Genomic DNA, 18711 nt, shown 5'->3' on the forward strand with positions numbered 1-18711 from the left:
AGAATTCCCAGCATTCAGAATTGTGAGAAATACCTGTTTGTTGTATAAGCTACCCAGCCTATGGTAATTTATTACACCAGCTCAAACATACTTTATATACCCCAGGAATATGTCAATCATCTACATCACCTACAGTTATTTTTCTGGACCTTTGCTTTGGTTTGATGGACTGGCTCATGGTGGGTGGCGGTGCAGAAAGAAACAGTTCTGTAAATCTTGTTTTATCCATTATCAGGATGCTGTCTGTAACACTGAAGATTCCTCTTGGTGAGGCTCATTAAGAGGAAAAGCTCTCTGGCCTTTATAATAGAACAACTGTTTCCTCTGGAGAGACTGGTTTGCTTTTTATCTTATGGCTGTCCTGAGATACATGACTGATCAGTGTTCATTTTTAGTGCTGCATTTCACACAGAGAGGAAGGTGAGTATCAAATTTAACACTTACTTTTACATAATATTTAGAAGTGTACAGGATAAATGTTTTGTATTTATCTGCTCCAGATGTTAATGCTTGACTTTGCCATTATATAAAGGAGATATAAATGATAAAATGTACACAGGTGTGCCAGAGGGAGAAGGGACATTAAAGTGGCTTTTAAATCTAGACGCAACATAGGAAAAAACTATGGAAAGGTAATTTTACAATTAAAATGAATACAAGTAGGAGATTCATGAACCGATCAAATAAGACATATATTCTTAAAGTTTCACTAGTTTCAATCTAATACATTGGTTATTATATTAATATTTTAACATTATCTTCAGCAGAGCTTTCCTTCCTTCCAAAGTACTTTCATTCTCATTTGTAAAACATAACAGATGTTCTACAATGTTAAAATATATTTCTGAAATGCTTTATTTTTTTAATCAGTATACATTATATTAAGTATAGAATTTCCTTAAAAATTAACAAATACCTCTAAGTTTCACCATTAGGACATTGATATGGAGAAGGAAATATCTGGCTCTTTAGACTTTTTACATTTATTCAAGTTCTAAATAGATTCTCTTGTTATGGTTCTTCTGTGCTATTTTTGTCCAAGTTGTGACAGCTAAAACAAAAGATAAATCATAAATATTACTTTTTTAATCACAAAAGAAACTTAGGTATTAAATCACCTTAAATGCACACTTTTATCATGGTAAAATTTAGGCTATTTCATGCATTGTATTGTATTTTAGAATAATACATTTTCACTCAATATTCACTAACTCAAATGTTTCAGATTTATAGATATTTAAAAACTGTTATGGTGAAAAGATGTGTAAACATTATATAGGAGCAAATTCAAGTAATAGAAAACAAAAACAATTAAAAAATATTAACTCAGTATGAAAATGTAAAGAAAACATCATGTGTGACTTCACTGATGACAATTCACTTTTCTATATATTTTAATATGTTTGTAAAAGAAATTAGAAATGTATTAAATATATTTCTAAAGATCATTAAAAGGAAGGGAAAAGGATTTCAATTCTGGAAGGCTGGGTAAACTCCTATTGGACCAAGTCTCCCAGAGAAATTATAAATTTTAAACAAAACCAACTTCCTATAGGCAACAGGGAACGATGGAAAGAAGTTGAGTTCTGGAATAGGATCAACATTTGGAAGGAAGGAATAATACAGGCTGAGTTCTCTGGTTCTGTGGCTCTAAGCCTGAAGGCAGGCCACAGTTGGTACTATAGTAGCTGCTAAAATGGATAGAAAAACATAAGTCTTTCTGGCTTGAAAAACCAGAGAGGAAAGGGTTTGAGGGCAACTAAAGCTACTGGAAAGTGAGGGAGCCCCTAAGTCTGTATATAGACTTTTCCTAAATCTATGGTAAAACCCTGAACCACTTATGAATGAGAGAGACTTGAGATTTGAGCTCTTGCCAAAGAGACAGAACCTTGAGTCTGACCAACACTCTAGAGAAACAATTCAGTTTCTAAAATATAACAATGTAAAGGATATAGTATAAAATCAGTAAATATGAAGAAACAGGAAACCAGGGACCCAGTCTCTAGCGGGGAAGACAATGGAGACCAATAGTGAGTTGATCCATGTGTGGTAATTAATAGCCAGGTTTTAAAAGCAGTTAAGACAATATCCTCAAAGAAATAGTGAAAAATAGGCTCACAATGAAAGAAAAAAGGAAATCTCAGCATAAAAATGGAAACTGTAACAGATACTAAATTATTGAAAATCAATTATTTTGTGTGTGTGTGTATATATATATATGAAATTAAGAGAACTCACTGACAGCATACCTGAGCTACAATGACTACTAGAAAGTTTTTCAGTCAATAGAAATCAAAATCTGTAAGTGGGGATAAAGAGCACTGGAATTCATATCCATATAAATGCAAAAGATTTATGTCTTTACTCTACACATGACTGTTTAAAGCACAAACAACACTGTCCACTATTTTGTAAAATTAATGATGTATGTAAAATATGACAACTGCATCATAAACGTTGATCTATATGGTTGCAAGGCTTCCACATTTAATACAAGTGGCATAATAACTGGTCTATTAACAGTTAAAGGTATATATAATATGATTTCTAGAGCAACCCTAAGTTAAAAATGCAGAGATGAATTAAAGTGGAATTCCAGAAAGTGTTCAAGTCTTACAAAGAAAGGAGAAACAGAAAAAACAGTAAAATGGTAGGCCTAAATCCAATCACAGTAATAATTACATTAGATGTTACAGACCAACACACTCCAATTAAAAGAGAGTATCAAAATGGCTTTTGAAAAAGAAAAAAACACTGTGGGTTTAAAAAAAAAGCTGACAAGATCCGACAATATTCTAAGATATGTAGATCTTGATATAATATATATACACACACACATATAAGATATAGGCTTTAAGTATAATATGCTTGATATATAAGATATATGCTTTAAATTCACAGACAAAAGTAAACAGATGGAAAAGTTATAAGATGCAAACAGTAAGTGTAAGAAGGCTAGGGTGGCTTTATTAGTATCAGATAAAGTAGATTTCAAGACAAAGAGCATTACTAGATATGTAGAAAAATATGGGCATAATGATAAAAGAGCCCACTCATCAGAATATACAACAGTCAAAACTCTGTATCTACCTAATAACAGAACTTAAAAGCAAACATTGACAGAACTAAAGGAAGAGACAATTCCACAATCACAGATGGAGATTTTTGATACCTGATAGAACTAGACAGAAAAAAAATCAATAGATATAGAGGATCTAACTAATGCTATCAACTACTTTGACCAAATTAATATTTACAGCTCTTCCTTCAAGTTCTTCATATGGAGTGTTTAGCAAGAAATACTATATGTTGGTTTAGAAAAGGAATTTAAATTTTCAAACAATGAACTTACATGTAAAATGTTCTATGACAACCAAGGAATTAAATTAGAAATCAATAAGTTATCTAGAAAAACCACAAATAATTCAAACAACAATAGATCTCTTTACAAGGGCTAAAGAATAAACCACCAGGTAAGTTAAAAATATTTCAAATGATAATACAAATATATCAACATTTGTGGAATGTGTCTAAAGCAGTGTTTGGGAACAGTTTAAGCTTTATGGCTTTCAAAGCTCATTTTAGAAACGAAAAACTAAAGTTAATGATTTAATAATTATCCAATATCAGACAGTAAAAGAAGAACAAGATAAACCCAAAGTAATCAAATAAAAAGTAGAAACCAATGAATAGAAAACTAAGAGAGAAAATTAGCATTAACACCATCTAGTTCATTGAAAGGATTAACAAAATTCAGAATCTTCTAGTTAACCTAACCAAGAAAAGTTCCATTTGTGATGTTATAGAATACACAAGACTATCTATGGTGGGAAAACATCAAGACAGTGTTTTGGGAGCAAGTTTTGACTAGGAGCAAGCCCTGACTGGCAAACGCCATAAAGGAACTGTGTAAACTTCTGTACCTTGATACAGGTTTGGGATACTCAGGTGAATAATACATCTGACAAAGGCAGGAATGTACACTTAAGATATGTGTATTTCACAGCTATAAATTTTACTTCCAGAGAGAAATACAACACCACCTAAACAAATAATGATATCTAGTGAATGATACTGGCACTGATGTATTAAGGGGGAAGTGTACTGATATCTGTAATTTACTCTGAAATTAAGCTGCAGCAATGAACAGAATGGAAAGATGCACAGGTGCTTATAAAGCAAGTGCAATAAAACGTTAGTGGGGAATGTAAATGTATTCACTGTAACTTCTCTCCAGTTTTTCTGTATATCTGAAATTCTCATAATACCAGTGGGCTACCACATTAAGGTTAAGAATAAAAGAACCATATTATAGTGGGTAAGAAAGTTGTGCTGGAAAAAGGTGCTAGGAAGAGATGCTAAAAATGAGCAGAGGGTACAGTTATGATTTTTATGATAGCCAAGGCAAAGGTGAGTACATATTACTGGTCAGCCTACTAAGCCTCTGAGGCAGTTTAAGCTTTAGAAAGCTGAAGTTAATATAAGTACTGAGAACATTAGTGGGAACAATAGTAAAATAATGTAAAGACCTTCTACACCTCAGCTACTGCCATCACTGACTTTCAAGGTGAATGACATTCTGTTGTATCAATCCCTCAAGAAACTTAATTTCTCAGTCCAATTTGTAATATGCTTGGCAAAGTCAGAAATATGGACAGTATGTCAAGGAAATGCTGGACTGAATTTTGCCTAAGCGAGTACACTACTCCAATAAAAAGTTTTGGGATAATGGAAATAACATTACATACAAGAGTTTCCCTTATAGTTGTCCATAGCAAAACCTTATATTCTTCTAGTTCTGTGGCTTTTAGTTTCAGCTGGTTCAGATTAATAGGATTATCTTGCTCTCTTTTGAAAAATACAACAGCAACTTAAGGTATGTTACAGAAACAAACTAAAAAGTACACTTTACCTGTTTTATGAACTGTGTAGCATTAAAAAGTTCACTGCAGCCATATAAAATATGCTTGCCTTGTTTCCCCTGTAAAAAATCAAACACAGAACTCAGATACAAATAACAAGTAATATTTTCAATATTCCCAAGAAGAGGGGTTAAACATAACAGGACTTTTTGTTATTCTTAAAGGTTTTATTTTCCTTTAGGGTGAGTACTGGATTTTAGTGTACATCTATCTATCCTAAAATTACTTGAAATAAAGTGGTGAAATGGGCACATTTTTTCCTTTCAAAATATGTGTTAGGCATGTTTCTAGTGCCATTTACACTGAAAATAGAAGGAACGTGATGAGTGACCCATTTCATGGGAGCAATAATTATAAAATCTTCAGCCAACATTCTATGTAGGACTGTAACTACTTGAGGAAAACATTTACAGTTTTGTTAACACTGAAAGTAGAATATGGTGTGAGTAGCATGGATTGTCATTTAAGACTCATCTGTGATAATACAGTATTTATATGTCAATATACCCTATTCCATTCTGTAACTATGAATTTCATCCTTAATCTTGACAGAATGTTGGCACCCAGTGACAAGCAGTCAAAACTTTTTGACTGGAGAATTTGGTAAGTTCTTAATGCTGAAATTCTTATATGTATTGTGAACTGGAAGGTAAATCTGTACGTTTTCTTTTGTAATGTACAAACCAAATGTGGTTAATCAAGGAACCAAAAGAATTACGGCTTTGCAACACAAGAGAAGGACATTTGTTTGTGATGTATGAGCTGAGTAACCATTGCTGGCTGACATTCTCTGAGAACAAGTAAAACAAAAGTCACATCTCACCTTTTCTTCAAAATGAGATGGTATGTGTAGCCATTAAATAGGGCCATGTAATTGGGATTCTTGAGGCTATGCTCACATGAGGGTAGGAATACACAGGGAAACATTAGAGGGGTCCAAAACTGCTAGTTCCCAGAACCTCAGCTCAGTAATGTAAGACACATTTCATTTTCAATTGTGAACCACCAGAATACCCTGGTGTCAGGAGAGCCCCAGTCTTGTCCAAGGAGGGATCTTTTATTCCTCTCTGGTCACACAGCTACAGTCAGGCTGCATGACGAGGCTCAACAGCAGAAACAAGAAAACATGATCGCAACCAAGTGAAATCATCAATCTACGTTTTCCATTAAGGAACACTGACAAACTAGTACAAGCTGCCCCCTGGTCTATCTTGGACTCTAGCACATGCCTACTTTAATCACTAGTTAAAACATTTCATTCAGGGTTGGCCAAACATCAGCACAAGGGTATCATTAACTAGCTGAGATTAATCTTGTGCTTATATAAGTACATTCCCTCTCCATCCTTGATCAAGCTTTCTTAATTGGAATTATTTGTCACCATTTTTCATCCTTTATAGCATTTGCAGAATATAAAAACAAAGATAAACACAAAACTCTAATCTTCTGTGTCATCTAGTGAGGTATAGTTATAATTTTTAACACTGCAGTTTAGTAATATTTCAGTGTAAAATTTATTCTTAAAACTATGTACAAATTTGATATTTCTTCTTTCCATTAAAAACTGAACTTTATGAATGTACCAATAACTTAATTCAATGCAACAATTAATTATTAACTAAATCTAGCTTATTCCCTAGCCAGTCACCTTCCAACAAAAGAACAATTGGTCACTGATATCAGTATTATCAAACATCTTGTTAAAATCAATCCAAATAATTTTATCAAATACATTGTTATACCAAATAGCAGTTACATTGTAAGTCAGACTAACATCATTACCAGATAAATCAGCTAGAATTCTTACAGTATTTTCTTTGCCTTCCCAACAAAAATGGCACTTGCTCATTTTGTGAATTGGTATAAATCAAGTGCCATATTAGGTAATTCTCAATTACAAGTCTCTCAGAGCCATAGGCATAAGTTTTGTTTCATACTACAAGGTTGCATTACATAGGTTTCTAATGTCATGAGGTAGGCTGTCACAGACCTACTAGCTCAGTTTCCCCTAAATGGGCCTGAAATGATAGATAGATGAACATTATGCAGAACAAAGGAAACAGTAATAAGACCAAATGGGATTAAAAAACCAGAATTCTCATGATAATTAGACTGTATGGCTTAGTAGCTACTAAACATTAATGGCTCTATTAAAAACCCACTGGTAACCTTAAACTGAACAGGGAAAGATAGGATGCTCTGCCCCCTAAAATCAGGAAGAAGATAAAGAGGTCTGCTGTGGACTCTTCTATTGCTAGAAGTTAAGAAGTTCTAGCCAGGGTGGTTAAGCAAGAAAAAGGAATAAAACATCCTGAAAGGATAAGGAAGAAGCTTATTCACAGATAACATGATATTGTTTATAGAAAATCTTAAAAATCCATTTAAAAAACTATCAGAAATGATGAGTTCAATAGGGTTGCAGGACATAAGATACAAAAACGAATCAGATTTCTATACAATTACAATGAACGATCCAAAAATGAAGACAATTCCTCTGAATCTGTTTGGACTGTTTCTTCTTTTCACCTGTGTGTAAGCTGGGATTAATGGTTTCTGCATCTGCACCTGTACTAACTAGTGGGTAACAGTCCTATAAACTCGCTACTTCCTATGTCTGGGAATGAAGAAAGGGAAGTACTGCAGTCATACTGCTGCCACTAGGGATTCGAGTCACGCTGAATCTGATGGTCTTCTAAACCCGCGGCCAAATTTGGGTAAGAATTACTGACACATGGAAAGATGGAGAAGTTTTGATCCTCAGAAATGGAGCCAATAGGTAAATATTAATAATAAAAAAAAGCTAACATTATCATGGTACCCTGCAAGAGGTTGGAAGCAAGAGAATAATACTCTTAGCTATATTTACAGATGCCCACAACACCTGCAGAAACAGCCTCCTTTATTTGAAGCTGAAGGTCCAAAATGGCTTCTGGGAGGTTTATGAAAGATTTAATCTGGACTTACTCATGTGCTATATCTTGATGATGTTAACAACATCTAGGGGATAAACACCCAGAATAATTCTAATACTTGCTTTTGTTTTACATATTCTCATTTTACAGGTTTTATATATTCCAGAGGACCCCTTCTGGGAGGCAAAATTAGGATATTGTTGCTGCTCAAATGTGTGTAGAAGAATCTGTTCAACACAAGAGCCAAAGTCCACTGTGTAAATATGAACCCAGGTGATCATCTGTTAAGAATAGTACCTGAGATGGAGACATAAAACACCTGTTACATGGCTGATGGGTCACAGTATCATGTGCCCCACTACCTGTACACCATGTTTTGGTGAATGGAAGGCAATAACAAGTTAAAAAAATATTTTGTAAACTGAAACCAAGTAAAGGATAACTGGATAACTTGTTGGGCTTACTATCTACCACTGATAACCCTGAAGTTCTTCTGATGCAGGTGACTGATTGGGGAAAGAACTAAATTCACAATTAATTGTTACACTTATTCATTTCACAAAATTAAAATTTCTGTGGTAGAGACAGGTAAGCGTTATGAGGTTTATGCATGATTAAAAAACAAGTTTACACTGAACTATTTGGTAAACTGCAAAGTTTCTTTTAAAGTTACACCTGCATTTCAGTTACACTACACAAATGATTATTATTTTGGTTTTATCCCTGTTTTTCTGGTCTGTAATAGGTTAAAAAAAAAATGCAGAAGGAATGCTGACAAATGTAATTAAGAAAAGTTACCCAAGGATGGGATTTCAGTACAGGATTAATTTCAGCTGGTCTGTTGCAACCCTGTGTTTACCCTTAGGTACATACCTGGAACCAATCATGTTGTTGACCCATGGCCAACTCTAAATGAAACAGATTAACATAGTCTGCCCAAGGGTCACAGATAGACAGACCAGGGGACAACTTGCACTACCAGCTTGTCAGCACTGTTGATAGAAATTTTACAGATTCATGGGTTTTACACCTGGTTTCCGTTATATTCCCTTGCTTTTTGCCTTTGAGCCTGGTCATGGAGCCTGATTCTGGCTATATGAACAGATAAGGGTATAAAAGACATCTCTTTGTATTACTGTACACAGATCTGAGTGGTGGTCCACATTCTGAAGCATGTTCTATGCGACTGAGATAGGATCCCTGGAGGTACCTGATGATTTTGAAGTTCTGTGACATCCACCTATGTATTTTATTCTCCTGCTGTACAAAAACCTCAATATTTATTGATGTCTTATGTAACACAGGACAAGGAATAATCATTAAGTGAATAAATGAAGGTTATAAAATGTCACTGTAACAATAACTAGTTCTGCTGCCTCTACATTTTAAATGGCATTTTTGCTCTTCCAGTTACACCTTTCCCTTCATGTTCTTTTGCTTAGTCGTCTGTCACTCCCTGCTGCTGTTAGCTTTCAACAGCTACCTCTAAAGTGCCTATTTGCTGAAAAAGCAGACATTCCAAGTTTGTTTGAAGTATGTTGCTGACTTAGGTCAATAAGATGAGAGAAAAGTGCTTAATTTAGGTAAATGGAGTTCAGTAAATCATTTCACCAAGGGAGACTTTTTTGGGACAGGAGCTTATTTGGGGTGTCTAAACATTTAAAGTCAAATTAAGATAGATAGCTGCATAGTACATTACATCAAGAAGATACATTATTTTCCAGATCAAGTAAAATTTTAGGCCAAAATGAATGTGACATGGAAAAATGCTCATATATTCGTTGTTTTCTTATCTGCCAGATTTTTAAACTACCTCTAGAAAAGGGGTTATTTAAGAATCAGGAAAGCCATCAGAGACTGCTAATATGTTAAAGACATGGAACTGTGAAACCTCGAATGATAAAAGAATATGAACATCAAATGTACCTTTATGTAGTCAACCAGATTTTGATATTCAATGTAGTTGCCTCCTCCCACCACAAAAACAATTGCCTAAAAATGCAAATAGAAGAAAATAGATAAGTTAAAACAAACAGAACCATATTTTAGCTCTCAAGCAACATGGCTTTTAGTCTGGAGCCTATTCCACAACTTTTGCTAGTTAGTATTTTTTTTTAACCTAAGTGCCTGATGCTCCTTCAATGATTGAGAAATTTATTTTTTTTTAAAGTCTATAAATTTCTAATGTTTATTGGGTATTAAAATGAAGTAGAGATTTTTCAGAAACAATTATGAGGAAAATAAACCTCATCTTTCAATTAAACAATACCAAATAAATCCAAAGGGCTTTTTCTAAAAGTCATCTTTGAATTTATTGTTAATGAATCTTTAGTACACAGGATTGGATTTATCAAGACTGCCATACAGTAATCATCGTAAAGCCACAGGACAAAGATATCCTTCAAGACTGCTGGTTCACCTTTTCATCCTTCCATTTTAGGGACAGAGAATTTTTATATGAACTTACCTCTTGGAATGGATTTTTGTTTCTTGGAACTGAGCTGTAAGAACAAACAATAAAAAACCTATACTGAAAATTTCACCCAAAGCTTAAGGATAAAAAGGCATGGGAAATATATATATACACACACACATGCATTTTTATCTGTGTATTTACAATTCTTCTTAAGTGGGATTCAGAGAACAAGCTAGATGAGGTACATATCTCAGTGTCTAAAAGGGAATGAGGCAACCTGTTGACTTTAAAATTCTAGGAGAAGACTGGGAGGGAATAGGAAAGATGGAGCATTAGTAGTTCCCACGAGGAGTGGAAATCTGGGTATAAGGTAAATTGATAAAATATACGCTTTAGTGGTGCATGAAAGTCACTCAGTTATGTCCGACTCTTTGCGACCCCATGGACTATACTGGAGTGGGTAGCCTATCCCTTCTCCAGCAGATCTTTCAGACCTAGGAATTGAACTGGGGTCTCCTGCATTGCAGGCAGATTCTTTACCAACTGAGCTATCAGGGAAGCCCACTTTAGTGGTAAATTATTTGCAAGTTTTAGCACACTGGGCAGATTATAGTTTGTGGGTATCTACATTTGTGAAACAACTATGCAAACACATGTATGGCAAGGATAACAATTTAGGAAGGAAAGGGGGGATGAAAGAAGGGATCTGTATTTCTCTGTAACTTCTTTATATATTAATATTTATTTCAAAAATACTTGGTGTCTAAGAGATCTTTTAATAAAGATATTTGCAAAGCTTTTGTGGGTCAAGTATATATTTGTTTTGAGTGCTAAAATAGGCTATACAAACAAAGATAACTTAGGTTTTCCTCACAAGCCATTTTTGAAAATCTCAACCAAGGGGAAAGAGCTATTATAACTGCTCAATGATTCAGTGACTGAGTCCACAGTTCCATCTTTTCCCCATTTCTGTGAGCTAGGTGAAAATTCCAGAAAGGGGGCCAGGAGCTGCCTAGCACCTCATATGTTTTCACTTCCTTCTAGAGTGCTTTAAGTTCCTCTAAGAGCAGACATGAGGAGAGGTGAGACTTAAGAGCACTGCACTACCAGTTATTAAAACCAAGATCTAACTGTGATGAAAGTTCAGGAGAAAGCTGAGTCTATTAAAAATGAAACTGTGTTTGTGTCTTATCAACATTCCTAATATTCCTTCTCATTATCATGAATAAACTATATATAGGGAAGACAAAGCATTTCTCAGAAGTTGCTAAGAAGCAAAATGTATCTACTGATAGAAATATAAGGAAGGAAAAAAACGCAAGCTTGAGAACATCAAACGTGTTGTAAACCCCCCATTTAAAAGTGTACAATCAGTGGTTTTTAGTATACTTAGAGCTGTACAACCATTACCACTGTCTGATTTTAGAACACTTTAATCACCCACCAAAGAAGCCCCATACCCCTTAGTGTCACTCCTCATCCTCTTCCTTCTATAATTTATTCTTTTGTCAGATTCTTTCCTACCAGCTGCAGCTGCTATCAGCAGCTTCTTTCGCAATGCCGGTATTATTTCTGGTTAAGTTCAGAAAAGAGAATAAACTTTTATGTTTCCAAATAATCTAATAATCAATTTTTTAGTGACTACATTATCTGATCTGACTATCTACAAAGATTTGAAAGCTTGGGATAAATCAAAGTTCGAAAGATCCCAAATATAAGGTATAGACAATAAAGAAGCTTCACCCAAGTTTTGGTGCTAAAGACCATCCGTCCATGAAGGTTTTTTCTCTGCTAATTTTATCCTTCTTTCTGTATTTTATACACTATTATCAAACCACTAGAATTAAGTTAATATCTTACCACACCACGTTTGTCACAAAATACAGAAATTATTTGCAGAATGTTTCACTGCCAAAAAGGACGACTCACAGCAATAGTCCCCAGGGGCATAGATTGTATAGGAACCGACAACTGGTATCCAACATAAAGTTCTCATCATTTGGTCCAAAATAATTATTCATTCAAAAGCACACAAATTATCCAAATTCTCCTTTTCTACACATAAGATTGTAATACCCTCATCATTTCATTAAAAACAACAAGCATCTAAAGTACTTTTTTTTCTGTATATATACTTGGAAGGAAAAGCATCATGTTAAGTATAATTACCAGTGATTACTTCTGGATAAAGAGATTCTACATATTATTTACTTACTAGTTTTCTATACAGTTTGAATTTTTAATAATAAGCAATTACTGATTTATAACAAAAAAATCAATAAAAGTTATTTCCATTCTTGGTGGGAATGAGGAAACATACAACAAATTATACAAGAGCTGCTTACCTGTCATTGCCCCGTAGCATTTTGGGATCAAAATACCTATAGTCATCAGTTTCCTATTTAAAAAAATAGAGAACTTTACCATGACTATGGAATTTCTCTTAGAATATCATCTTTGAGGTAGTTGTTATTATCCATGTTTTTCAGATGGGCAAACTGGGATACAGAGTTTATCTAACTTTCCCAAAGTCTTATGACAAATGTGGAAACTCCAGTTCTGAACCCAGGCAGTCTGGTTTCAATGCCCCAGCACTTAACCACTATGCACGCTGCTTCTCAAATGTATACCTGTTTTTACACAGAAAACAAACTATGGTTATTACCAAGAGGGGGTGGGGGTAATAGATAAATTAGTAGTTTAGGATTAACATATACACACTACTATATATAAATTAATAAGAAACTATTGTATAGCACAGGGAACTATACTTAATAATTGAGAAAAATAAATATACCTGTTTTATAAGCTTATGCACTTAAGTATTTTTGCTTTTAGAATTTTATTACATTATTATATGTCCATGATTTTATTGAATGTGCAGAATACCTAATACAGGTTCAAATCTTTTATAATTGAAACCTCTGGAGTTAGATATATTTTGGAATTTTGAATTTAAAAAACTGTAGATAGATAATATCATGCATAACAACTGTATATAATGTAGTATTCCCAGTGGGCAGCACCCCATCATCTAACATGGTAATGTTTCTGTAGCTAAACAAATGAATATTAACATAAAGTATGATAAACTATAAAAACCTCAATATGAGTTAAGGTTAGGTTTTGCCACCAAATGAGTTATACAAAATCTTTTTGGATTTCAGAAGTTGTGGATAAGGGGTTGCTGGCCTCTATACTACATAATCAACTAGCTTCTTGATATTAAAGATTTAGAAAGTACTGCTCTACTGCATACAATGTCATTACTTCCTAATTTCTATCTCCTTCTCCCTCCAAAGCACAAACACCCAAAGGAACTCATTCTTTTCTGCAATGTTTTCTTATTCTTTTCTGGATGAACCTACCCAAAGGTGATCAATGACCAACTATGTACTGTTATCACTATCTAGTCCTGCACTCAGTGATGGCCAGTGCTAATCAATCACACAACTCTCCCTGAACCAAAAGTGAAAGTGAAGTCGCTCAGTTGTGTCCAACTCTTTGCGACCCCATGGACTGTAGCCTACCAGGCTCCTCTGTCCATAGAATTTTCCAGGCAAGAGTACTGGAGTGGGTTGCCATTTCCTTCTCCAGAGGATCTTCCTGACCCAGGGATCAAACCCAAGTCTCCCACATTGCAGGCAGACACTTTACCATCTGAGCCACCAAGGAGGCCCAAAGCCAAATGCGGTGCCATAATCCTTCAACACTTTGCTCCAGGAAACCACTACTTACCCAGATGTACAAGCGTAGATGAAACCTATCTGGTATCTTGCCTAACCCCTTTCATTTTACTCAATCAAGACAAATCAAAGATCACTTAGTAAATGTAAGTGAATGCATCTAGAATTAGGTTACAGCATTTTTAAAGCTTTTCAGATACAATATATTCAAGATTATTAGTCAGGTCTAACTTTGTACACATTGTTAATGTCTTCAATGCCTCCAAATCAATTTTTCAATATGGGAACAAGACAGGGATAAGAGATAGTGCAGGCATCTGTTTCACCTAACAGATGGGTGAAAAAATGCTTTTAAAGTAGAAAAATTTTTACTTTTTTCTAATTAATTAAAAAATATCTGCCTGTGGTAATGTGCCTTCGGTTATAAAGTCAAAGTCACTAGAACTGATAAATGAATTTATAGAACTTGGAGACACATCTGAATAAGACCCATAATTTAGCCATCCATATGGCAGAAATGTGGATCTGGCATCTAAAGTTTTGCATTTATTTATATTTTTAATCTTTATAATTGTTTGGGATAACATCTTCCAGAAACCTACTGCCTATTATGAAGTACTATTCTCTAAAGACAATCACAAATGCATTAATCATAAATGTATACTTCGCTAAGGCTTTTCAAGACGCATTCCTTCATATATTCTGTAGTCTTCATTTATTCATATCCTTCATATACTCTAGAATGCAGTAATAACAAAGTCTATTATTATTATTACATTGTCTACTATGTTCTCTGTATTGATTCTAGAAAAATCTACTCTTTTTTAGCTTATCATTATAGACAATTTTCTCTTTCCTTTCATAATTGCAACTGCCCTTTACTGAGCTTTTTTTCTATAATACTGTGTCTTTGTTTTCACATGGACAGATTTTAAAATTTGTTTTTGTTATTTTCTTTAATGTTATTATAATCATGTTTTAACAAATATGAAATAGTGACATTATCTGAAGATTCTGTTCTTACTCTTTTCTCAGCCTGGTATCCTAAGTCTTGATGCCAAGTCTACAGTGACCCAGATCAACCCAAACCAGGGTTCTGATCTATTCCAGACAACCACTCTCTTTCCAGTTGCCACAGTAACATGATGAGCTGCTTTATGAAACCAGATTGTGATGATTTTTACATTTCTTTCTTGAATTATAAACAGCTCAAAAACCCATTCTTTAAGTAAATGCTAACAATATTTACTCATTTATCTCTTCATCAATTTCAATTTACTTTTTAGCCCGAAAGAATTTAGTGCCATCTGAACACATGCTCTTCAATTTTTTACTATGCACTCCTATCCTAATTTAATTTCATAAAATTAAACTGGTCTGGTACTTTTCATATTATACCAACTGATGCTTACTAGTTCTATTTTATTTATAGAAACTTGCTCCTTAGGATATATATATAGGATATGATCTACATTTACTTTGCATGAGAGCTGGCCAGAGCAGATGCAGTAGCTGAGAAACCAATTCCCCTTATCTGCGATAATGGCTAAAAAATGCTGTTTGAGGATGTGGACTCTTTCCTTTCCCTCATGCACTCTGCTGTGATGAAGCCCACAACAAACTGAGTTTATCACCTTTGGTGTAGGTAGTTTGGTACGCTCAAGAATTCACAAGTATAATGTTATATGCTACTCACAGGGTTTGACTTCATCTCCATGAGATTGTCTAAAATACGAGTAACAGGTAGATTCTGTGGAAGAAATCATTGAGTATTTTGTTAAATATCAGAAGAAATGACACATCAAATTCTTCTTTAGTAACAAGACAACCTAATCATTCTATAGTTCAGTATGCCTACCTTTGAATTAAACATATTCTAAGATTAAATATTCTATGAATGGGGTCACAGATGTAAATACCTTTGGCACTACTCAAGGTTCCAAATGTAATCTTAAAAAATGTGTAGGTGTATCTAGGTTTAGGACAAATATATATTTGGGCTTTTTACTTTGTTGGATATCTGCTTTTTTAATACTAGTAAGTTTTTAAGACCCTGCCTCCATTTTTCATTTCCTTTCTGTAGATTTAAGTTTCTTTAAAAACATAGTACATAGTTCACAAAAGTATTAATATATGAGATTAAATGACCTAACAGCTTTTCATTTCTAATGTATAATCTTTAAGCAAAAAAGATACTTGTGCTCTTTCATAAAAATGGAGAAATGGATGCATACACAACTTTTAATTTTGCCTCGGATAGATTCCAAATTTTCAGTGACATACTGCACTGTCTTCTTACAGAACGAATTCCACTTTGAACATGAAATGTATAATACTGGTGTTGACAGAAGATTGCCTCTTGACATGCTTACATGCACCAGGATAAGAGATTGTACTGTTTTATTTCTTTTTTTAAATTTTATTTTTATTTTACTTTACAATATTGTATTGGTTTTGCCATACATTGACTTGAATCTGCCATGGGTGTACATGTGTTATATTTCAATCTGACCATTTGAACCATTACTTTGAATATAACACATTGGGTACAAAAAATTTTCTAAGTGACTATTATGCCTATTCAAAGTTCATTTCTACTGGAATGGTGTTCTGCCCATTTTGAACTGTATTTCCTTTGTGAACTGTAGAGAATATTCTCGAAGGACTCATCTTGTCTCTTGGAGATTTCATAAAATGGAGGCAACCTTAAATCTCATTATTCACATAATTGTAGATAACACATTACTATTTCACAAGTTTTACTTTCTTTAGGTCATAAAACATTTTACTATTATTAAAATGGACTATCACTAAGGAAAACTGTGCTTTGCCCAGACAGAAAATATGCATTTCTTTTTTCTTTTTCTAGATTTGCAAGTAAAAATCTTTTAAGATGATCTTAGGCAAGTAAAATTAAAGTTATTTCATTATACTCTTGATATTTTTGTTGGCCAGGAACTCCTTAATATAAACACAAGCACCAAATGTTCAAGCTGACTGAATGTACTTCCAGAATTCTATTTAGAATTTGAAAAAAGGTAGCTCAAAATTGTACCTTTTAAGTTTTGTTTCAAACAAACTTGAGTTTGTTCACTTACAAATGTAAGCCTAAATCATACCCTTCTCTAAAGAATAACTGGGTACAGATTTAAATCTTAAAAATGCTTTAAGAAAACTATAGTTACATATTTATTCTTAGTAACACCAACAAAAGATGAAGTGCTCTGTAACAAAACAGGAAGAAATAATAAAAGAATTCTGGAGCAAGGCGACATTATAAATTGTAACATGTTACTAAAATTAATTTTATATCTATTTCTCTAATTTACATTTAACTCTGGACTGTACTATGTTATTAGGTATGTGCAATGGAGAAAAATTCACTAAAGATTTTATATAATTGGTAAAGCCATGAGTCATATTACTTTTATTGTATTTGCAAAAATAACTGGAAAACTGAATATTTCATTTAGCATAAAAGTAAAAATTAAATTTTACTTTGTATTTAATAGCTCTGCTATATCTGAAGGTAAGCCTACCAGTGAACAGGTCATTAAAAAACACTAGAAAAATTTCTCTCTAGCAGAATAGTTCAAATGTTTTAAGAGCCCAGAGACTATTCTTTATGTTTTTGTTTGGCCTTTACAACCAGGTAACACTGAAAAAGTCATCAGCCACTGCCACACTATACAATATTCACAGACTGTCACACATTAAGGAAAACTTCCAGTGTAGAGAATGATAAAAGAAATACACAGTGTCTTTAAAGGTCTAAGAAAGAGTACTTCAGGAAACAACTTCTGAGATCTCTGTCACCAACTAATGCTCTACCTAGCCTAAGTGAAGACTTGAGTTAGTGACTTAAAGAATCAATCTTATATTGATAATAATTTATATACAAGGTAATTACTGTTGTTGTTTAGTCATTAAGTCATGTTCAACTCTTTCGCAATCCCATGGACTGTAGCCCATCAGCCCATCCTTAAAATTCTAATTGAAATAACTGAACTGTGGCAGCTAACAGCATAACAAAACCATATAATTTTCTTCACTCAGCAGATGGTCTGTTCACTCATCTTAAAGACACAAAACAATTGTGTACATCAATAAAAGAGGTATAAATGAGATTTACTCATATGAAAGCCCGTTATTTAAAAAATTCCCAAGCATGTTTTTAAACCAGTCAATCCTGAAGGAGATCAAACCTGAATATTCACTGGAAGGACTGATGCTGAAGCTGAAGCTGCAATTCTCTGGGCACCTGATGCAAAGAGCCAACTCACTGGAAAAGACCCTGATGCTGGGAAAGATTGAGGGCAGGAGGAGAAGGAAGCGACAGAGGATGAGATAGTTGGATGGCATCACTGACTTGATGAACATGAGTTTGGGTAAACTCCAGGAGTTGGGTAATGGACAAGGAAGCCTGGAGTGCTGCAGTCCATGGGGTCGCAAAGAGTTGGACACGACTGACCGACTGAACAACAACAAGCATATTTTTCATTGTTTTTGGGAACTGTTTCAGAAATAGAATGAAAAACGTTATCATCTAGGTTCAGTTCAGTCCAGTCGCGCAGGCGTGTCCGACTCTTTGTGACCACATGGACTCCAGCACACCAGGCTTCCCTATATATATATATATGAGAGACAGAGTCCCAAGCACCTGAATATCCTAAATTAAGGATCACCATTTCTACAATGTTCAAATTTCAAATATATGAACATTAGAGAAGAAAATACAGTGAGAAATTAATTTCTAAAAATCCTAAATGCTTTTA

General features: G+C 34.1%; 1 protein-coding gene and 1 long non-coding RNA gene across 3 annotated transcripts in view; one reads left to right on the forward strand and one right to left on the reverse strand.

The window, feature by feature from the left end:
- Positions 1-283: 283 nt before the first annotated feature.
- Positions 284-8122, forward strand: LOC122455050. Its single transcript, XR_006273575.1, has 3 exons — positions 284-420; positions 5475-5525; positions 7985-8122. It is a non-coding gene; the product is annotated as an uncharacterized LOC122455050 (long non-coding RNA).
- SCFD1 (sec1 family domain containing 1) overlaps positions 674-18711 on the reverse strand; it is a 112840-nt gene continuing 94802 nt past the window's right edge. For both annotated transcript variants that reach the window (XM_043489820.1, XM_043489821.1), the window contains exons 20-25: positions 15633-15686; positions 12596-12648; positions 10302-10335; positions 9761-9826; positions 4913-4981; positions 674-1051 (exon numbers count right to left, since the gene is read on the reverse strand). In XM_043489820.1, the coding sequence (XP_043345755.1) occupies positions 1028-1051; positions 4913-4981; positions 9761-9826; positions 10302-10335; positions 12596-12648; positions 15633-15686 (300 nt within the window). In that variant the 3' untranslated portion in view covers positions 674-1027. The remainder of the gene's footprint in view (positions 1052-4912; positions 4982-9760; positions 9827-10301; positions 10336-12595; positions 12649-15632; positions 15687-18711) is intronic.

The sequence above is a fragment of the Cervus canadensis genome, chromosome 17 (assembly GCF_019320065.1).
Source record: "Cervus canadensis isolate Bull #8, Minnesota chromosome 17, ASM1932006v1, whole genome shotgun sequence".
Taxonomy (NCBI): domain Eukaryota; kingdom Metazoa; phylum Chordata; class Mammalia; order Artiodactyla; family Cervidae; genus Cervus; species Cervus canadensis.